Genomic DNA, 8,245 nt, shown 5'->3' on the forward strand with positions numbered 1-8,245 from the left:
TGTCATTACTACAACCTAGTGAAAGGGGCTGAAACTGTCATTACTACAACCTAGTGAAAGTGGCTGAAACTGTCATTACTACAACCTAGTGAAAGTGTCTGAAACTGTCATTACTACAACCTAGTGAAAGGGACTGAAACTGTCATTACTACAGCCTAGTGAAAGGGACTGAAACTGTCATTACTACGACCTAGTGAAAGTAACAAACTAACATGACCGTTAGACCTGATGACGTATTTCTGTTATGCTAGAGCCATGGTAACTAACGTCACCATCGCCTGCAAGCATGATCAGGGATGCAGGTTGATTATTGGATGAGTCATGTCCTTGAGGCAGAACTGAGCTATTTCCGCTAGAAAGTCCAGCTGCAAAGTCAAAATTGATTTGTGGTCTTAATTTAAGGTTAGGGTTAGCAGTGTGGTTAAGGTTAGGTTTAAAATCTGATTTTATGACTTTGTGGCTGTGCCAGCTAGTGACCACTCTGCAGATCTGTCTCCACTACACCTCTGTAGAGAATGAAGAGTTTACTGTGTTTATACCTCCAACTACACTCTGTTAGAGAACTGAACAGTTTACCTGTGTTTACTCACTACACCTTTGTTAGAGAACTGAACAGTTTACCTGTGTTTACCTCACTACACCTCTGTTAGAGAACTGAACAGTTTACCTGTGTTACCTCTTCACCTCTGTTAGAGAACTGAACAGTTTACCTGTGTTTACCCTCCACTACACCTCTGTTAGAGACTGAACAGTTTACCTGTGTTGTACCCTCACTACACCTCCACTACACTCTGTTTAGAGAACTGAACAGTTTACATGTGTTTACCCTCCACTACACCCTCCACTACACCTCTGTAGAGAACTGAAATTGTGCAGTAACATAACATACCCTTCAGTGACTCCTGCTATCCATTTGTAGTCTCCCCACAGTCCCCAGGCTCTGACCACCGTCACCACCAGTCCTCCCTGTGAGACCTTCCTGAGGCAGCAGTTTGAGTCCAGTTTAGAGTAACGATCCCCGCAGGACAGTTCCCCGGTGCTCTTCGGGAGGGCGTTCTCCTTCATGTAATCCTGGATAGCCTCCTTCGTATTTTGAATAAAATGTTAACATATTAATTTACATATAACATATAACCTAAGATCCCGATTTTAGGTTGTATTTCTGCATCCTGAGACAAGAATCTCCAATAAACAAACCTACCTGATTATATAACAAACAACGTTCAAAAGGTTACATCAAACTTCTGGGTTTTATTCTCCAAAGTTCAAACTCTTTGGAATCTCTGGTCGATAACAATAGAAATTAATAGAATAAAATAGCCTTGAAGTGCCTCATGTATATGTACATATCTTAACCTACTAGCCCATGTTAGCTAGGTAGTGTTGGATTCGGGGTAAACTTTGAACATTGAGATATTAAAGCATAGAATATACGGAGTGAAAGAGACTGGGTTCTATGTCAGAAATTAATGGTTTTCTGTGGAAAGACAGATGGTTTTGGAATGTGTTGTGTGGAGATCTTGGAAACTAACAGTATCACTGAGGGAGAGAGGGTAATGTATAACATTTTTATTGTCAGGATATGTTATTGTTAGCCATCAGAGATACTCTGGGAGGAGAAGAAACACAGTCTTGTGTCTGAAAATTTTGATCCTAACTGTAGGCAAGTTAGGCTAACCAGATATCATAAACCCTGTTTATACCTGGTTCTAACATGTGTCCTTTGTTCTGATCTTGTCCACATTCTGAATGTGCCCACATATTTAGAAAGATGCATTGTGATCTGATTGTGATCAGATCTTCCTGACCACCTCTGGAGGCATGCATTGTGCCTGGCAAGCGTACACATGTAGATGAATCTGGACATCAAAACCATTTAAATTATCATTATCCCGCCCTCTACAATCATTTACAGGTGTCTCTTTGGGCTAGAGGGTAGTGTTCGGAAGTTCGGTTAAATGACGTGGCCAAATAAACTGCCTGTTACTCAAGCCCAGAAGCTAGGATATGCATATAATTGGATAGAAAACATACTGAAGATTCTAAAACTGTTAAAATAATGTCTGTGAGTATAACAGAACTGATATGTCAGGCGAAAACCAGAGGAAAATCCATCAATAAATATATTTTTTTAGGTCACAGTCATTTCAACGCTTGTCTATGGGATATACAAATAAATTGCTCCCAGATTGCAGTTCCTAGGGCTTCCACTAGATGCCAACAGTCTTTAGAAAGGGTTACAGGCTTTTTTTTTGAAAAATGAATTAGTAGTTGTAGTTTTTCAAGGTGGCTCTCATTTTGACTGTAGTCTTGTGGCGCGCGTGGATGAGGGCGTGCACCTCGTTATTTTTCTCCGGTATTGAACATACTACGTTCCGTATAAAATTTTATAATTTATTTACATATTAGGGTACCTGAGGATTGATTAGAAATGTTGTTTGACTTGTTTGGACGAAGTTTATTGGTAACTTTTCGGATTCCTTTGTCTGCATGTTGAACGAGTGGAACGGGTGGATTACTGAATCAAACTCGCCAACTAAACTGACTTATTTGGGATATAAAGAAGGACTTTATAGAACAAAACGAGTGAGTAAAACAGAACTCATTTGGCAGCAAACTTCCAGACGGGAAGTGAAAAATCTGAAAACGAGGCTCTGTTTCAGGGCCTGCCTATTGAATTGCCTTATATTTATGGATATGCATGCACTGCATACGCCTTCCACTAGATGTCAACAGGCAGTGGAAGGTGGAATGGGGTGTCTAGCTTGATCTGAGGTCGAACAAGAGCTTTTGGAATGACTTGTCCAGAATTTCCTTTCTCTACCTAGGCGCGGGAAGCACCTCCATATTGTCTTATGATAAGCGTTCGGTATACACGGCTAATATCTCCGGCTATGATTTTATTTGATACATGTGATAATAACATCGTAAAGCAGTTTTTTTAACCGAGTTCTATCAGTATATTCAACGTTTATTTGGACTTATGGAATTTTCCGTTCTATGCGTCAAGAGAAGATGGGCATGTTCGCGCCACATGGCTAGCTAAGGTTGCTAATTCGACAGGAGAAAAGGACATTCTAAAACCAAACAACGATTTATACTTGACCAAGGACTCCTTGTACAAGATTCTGATGGAAGCTCAGCAAAAGTAAAAACAATTTATGATGTTATTTCGTATTTCTGTGGAAAATGTTGAGTCCTATTATCCGCCGTTTTGGCGGGCGCTGTCTCGCTATAACGTACGCTGTTTGTTATGGTAAAGTTATTTTAAAAAATCTAACACGGCGGTTGCATTAAGAACTAGTGTAACTTTCATTTGCTGTCCAACATGTATTTTTTAGTAAAGTTTATGATGAGTTCTTTGGTCAGATTAGGTGAGTGTCCAAAATAGCTCCGGACATTCTGGTGAATCGATGCTACATATTCACAATGTATAACCACGGTTTGCAGCTCTAAATATGCACATTTTCGAACAAAACATAAGTGTATTGTATAACCTGATGTTATAAGACTGTCATCTGATGAAGTTGGTCAAGGTTAGTGATTAATTTTATATATTTTGCTGTTTTTTTGCGATCGCTCCCTTTTGCTGCTAATAAATGCATTTGTGTGTTTGGCTATTGTGGTAAGCTAATATAATGCTATATTGTGTTTTCGCTGTAAAACACTTTTAAAAAATCGGAAATATTGGCTGGATTCACAAAATGTTTATCTTTCATTTGCTGTACATCATGTATTTTTCATAAATGTTTTATGATGAGTATTTAGGTATTTCACGTTGCTCTCTGTAATTATTCTGGCTGCTTTGGTGATATTTTTGATGGTAGCTGCAATGTAAAACTATGATTCATACCTTAAATATGCACATTTTTGAACAAAACATAAATTTATTGTATAACATGTTATAAGACTGTCATCTGATGAAGTTGTTTCTTGGTTAGTGACTAATTATATCTCTATGTGGTCGGTTTTGTGATAGGTAGCTATGCGGTAGAAAAATTGTGAAAATATGCGGTTGAGTCTTTTGCTATTGTGGTTAGCTAATAGAAATACATATTGTGTTTTCGCTGTAAAACATTTTAAAAATCGGAAATGATGGCTGGATTCACAAGATGTTTATCTTTCATTTGCTGTATTGGACTTGTGATTTCATGAAAATTATATTATATGATATCCCTGTCCCGTTAGGCTAGGCTATACTAGTCAGCTTTTTTTGATGAGGAGGCTCCCGGATCCGGGAGAGAGAATAATGCCCTCCAAGCTCATCACTAAGCTCGGGACCCTGGAACTGAACACCTCCCTCTGCTGATCGTGGACTACAGGAAATGGAGGGCCGAGCACGCCCCCATCCACATTGCTGGGGCTGTAGTGGAACGGGTCGAGAGCTTCAAGTTCCTCGGTGTCCCCATCACTAAAGAATTAACATGGTCCACACACATCACTAAGGACCTATCATGGTCCAAGCACACCAACACAGTCGTGAAAAGGGCACAAAAACACCTCTTCCCCCTCAGGAGGTTGAAAAGATTTGGCCGCAGATCCTCAAAGTTCTACAGCTGCAACATTGACTGGCTGCATCACCGCCTGGTATGGAAACTGCTCGGCATCCGACCACAAAGTGCTTACAGAGGGTATTGGGTGTGGACCAATACATCACTGGGGCTTAGCTCCCTGCCATCCAGGACCTCTATACCAGCCGGTGTAATAGGGAGGCCCTAACATTTTTCAAAGACTCCAGCCACCCAAGCCATAGACTGTTCACTCTGCTTCTGCATGGCAAGAGGTACCGATGCATCAGATCTGGAACCAACAGGACCCTGAACAGCTTCTACCCCCAAGCCACAGACACACTCACACATACCACGTACATACAGATATACACACACTTACACACGCTGTGTTTACTATCTATTGTCTATTCTGTTGCCTAGTTACCAGTTACCTATATGTACGTACAGTATCTACTTCAATGACCTCGTACCCATGAACATTGACTCGGTACTGGTGCCCCCTGTATATAGCAACGTTATCGTTACTGATTGTGTATTTGTGCCTCCACCCCCAAGGGGCCCCATTGATTTTTTTGAGTCACAGGTATCAGTTTAACACACATAAGACATGGCAAGATGTGTAGAATGGCAGGAAATCTGCTTTTTAAACTGCAAAAAGTTCTCTCCCCCAACAACAAGGGTGTGAGCAGTTTGGGGTTTGTTACTACAACTATACATGTTTCATTAACCTTTATTTAACTCGGCAAGTCAGTTAAAAACAAATTCTTATTTACAATGATAGCCTACCCTGGTGAAACCCGGACGACGTTGGGCCAATTGTGCGCCACCCTATGGGACTGTGATGCAGCCTGGATTCAAACCAGCTACTGCAGTGATGCCTCTGGCACTGAGATGCAGTGTCTTAGACCACTGCATCACTCGGGAGCCCATAAATGACAATGTCCAGCCACACCGTTGCCACCTAGAAAAATGTGTGTCAAAGCCTTCTCAAATAGTATTTGAGTACCCCTGCCTGATAATTATTTTACCCACCTGGTGTCCCAGGTCTAAATCAGTTCCTGATTAAAGGGCAAGAATGAAAAAAAAGGTCCAGATATGAATTTGAGGGAAATATATCAACAACCAAAGGTTACCTTCACTCCCTGCTGGACAGCCGTGTTGGGTATGAGCAGGTGCAGAGGCCTCAGAGAATAGTAGATGACGTCCGGGATATTCTTCAAGGTTCTCATCCAACTATGGAAGCCCACTGAGTCGTTACGGTTGAGTGACAGCTTTCCCGGCCAACCGGTGCCTCCCACCACCTTCGTGTGGTGGCTGAGGAAGCTAGAGCTGTAGGAGGTCTTCGAGTCACGGTTSTCCAGAACTTTGGAACACCTTTCGTTGCTAGAGGAAACTGACATCCCAACGTTTACCTGAAAGCCCCTGGACAAGCAGGATTCCACCTGAGAGACGGAATACAGAGCCATATATTCAGAGTTGTCTTTAAGGTTTCTTCCATAAAAGACTGTGATGCATTTGCTACATGGGAAAAATTTATCAATGGAATTGTCTGAATGTAATGTCTAGAAATAGATTTTAAAAATTGTTGTGCTATAGGTTATTGCTCTAATCTAGTACACCTGATTCTAATAATTAGCTGGTTGATGAGCTGAATCAGGTAAGTTTAAACTGGGGACAGAGTGAAAACCTACAGCGGGATAGTTCTCCAGGAATAGGGTTGGAGAACCCTGGTCTAGATAGATGTAAACCTACAGCGGGATAGTTCTCCAGGAATAGGGTTGGAGAACCCTGGACTAGATGGATGTAAACCTACAGGAGGGTAGCTCTCCAGGAATAGGGTTGGAGAGCCCTGGACTAGATAGATGTAAACCTACAGGAGGGTAGCTCTCCAGGAACGGGGTTGGAGAGCCCTGGACTAGATAGATGTAAACCTACAGGANATGTAAACCTACAGGAGGGTAGCTCTCCAGGAACAGGGTTGGAGAGCCCTGGACTAGATAGATGTAAACCTACAGGAGGGTAGCTCTCCAGGAACGGGGTCGGAGAGCCCTGTACAGGAGGGTAGCTCTCCAGGAACAGTGTTCAAGAGCCCTGCTCTAACATTATATGGCTCTGGTTCTATGTAATGATTACAAATTGCTGTTTGAATTCCTGTAATTTCCTTTCATGTAAAATGTCCTCTATTACAGCAGGCATTGAGACGAAGTAAGTCACCTGGTTTGTAGAGAGGCCACTATGTGAGGCCTGACAGGTGTGTATTGCTGTAATCATCGTCAGCCTGCCTCCCAGGTCAACTTGGCGGATGTAGTGAGTCCCATAGGTGTCTATGAGCCGGCGGTACTGGGCCTTAGAAGTCTTAGAGTATGAGTCCAGACGATCAATGTCCTTACGGAACTCATCGCTGAGAGTTGGAGTGTTTGGAGTGCGATAACTGGAACACAGGAATTAGCATATCAGATGTGAATTCAAATATGACACAGAGACGACCTTGATCTACAATTGGTTGACCCTTTCTCAGCCTATAGCATACAGAAGCAATGGTCCTTTCAACATTTTGATGGGTGTCGCGGTAACAGCAGGTCACATACAAATAACACACTACAGCTTGAATGTGTTATAAATCAGAACTCAGAAGATCAGATTCCATGTGTTTCTTTTTTTTGCTGTTTACACATTGGGGAAAAGATCAGATATGTATCAGATGTGCCAAAACATCAGAACTGGGTTGACTGTGTGAACAAGGCCTTTATGAAATGAAAACCCTCACATGGGAAAATCCCCAAGTTTTGAACGTGGAATTTTATTTCATGAACATTTTACATGAAAAATGATTTAAATGTGACAATAGCTAGTGAACAGGTAACCATTTCATATAACTTGTGGTTTATTGGTGTCATAAAGGTGTGTACAATATATTAATCTTAAAAGCACCAACATACAGGTAGTTGTCAAAATAAAGGAAGCACCAACATAAGGTGTCTTGATAGGGCATTGGGCCACCACGACCTATTGACCCCTAAAGCACCAACATAAGGTGTCTTGATAGGGCATTGGGCCACCACGACCTATTGACCCCTAAAGCACCAACATAAGGTGTCTTGATAGGGCATTGGGCCACCACGACCTATTGACCCCTAAAGCACCAACAGGGGTCATTTTTTACCTCAAATTGGAAATTATGGCAAAATGGTACTTTGTCAAGAAGTAACACTTTTTTTTTTTTTCACCTTTGGTACCACAAGTAAGTGGTTTAAATTCCCCAACAATTAGTAAATATTGGAAACTTTTCACACATGTATTGTCAGTTTGATGTTTTTCATGTTCTGAACCATTCTTTTTGATACATTTAATCCATACATGTGATATGAGTAGGAAAACCTGCAAAATCGGAAGTGTATCCAATACTTGTTCTCCCCACTGTATATACTGTACCTTATACCATCTACTGCACCTTGCCTATGCCGCTCGGCCATCGCTCATCCATATACAGTGGGGAGAACAAGTATTTGAAACACTGCCGATTTTGCAGGTTTTCCTACTTACAAAGCATGTAGAGGTCTGTAATTTTTATCATAGGTACACTTCAACTGTGAGAGACGGAATCTAAAACAAAAATCCAGAAAATCACATTGTATGATTTTTAAGTAATTAATTTGCATTTTATTGCATGACATAAGTATTTGATAAATCAGAAAAGCAGAACTTAATATTTGGTACAGAAACCTTTGTTTGCA

At 41.2% G+C, this 8,245-nt stretch overlaps 2 protein-coding genes across 2 annotated transcripts in view; both read right to left on the reverse strand.

The window, feature by feature from the left end:
* Window positions 1-8,245, reverse strand: part of LOC112074194 (perforin-1) — an 89,423-nt gene that overhangs the window by 18,531 nt on the left and 62,647 nt on the right. The gene's annotated exons all lie outside the window — the stretch shown is intronic.
* The window catches only part of LOC112074195 (perforin-1-like), a 43,098-nt gene that overhangs the window by 12,320 nt on the left and 22,533 nt on the right, over window positions 1-8,245 (reverse strand). The window contains exons 4-6 of the mRNA XM_024141412.2: window positions 6,726-6,942; window positions 5,645-5,953; window positions 890-1,083 (exon numbers count right to left, since the gene is read on the reverse strand). Coding sequence (XP_023997180.2) covers window positions 890-1,083; window positions 5,645-5,953; window positions 6,726-6,942 — 720 coding nt within the window. The remainder of the gene's footprint in view (window positions 1-889; window positions 1,084-5,644; window positions 5,954-6,725; window positions 6,943-8,245) is intronic.

Source organism: Salvelinus sp. IW2-2015, unplaced genomic scaffold (assembly GCF_002910315.2).
Source record: "Salvelinus sp. IW2-2015 unplaced genomic scaffold, ASM291031v2 Un_scaffold2532, whole genome shotgun sequence".
Lineage (NCBI taxonomy): Eukaryota > Metazoa > Chordata > Actinopteri > Salmoniformes > Salmonidae > Salvelinus > Salvelinus sp. IW2-2015.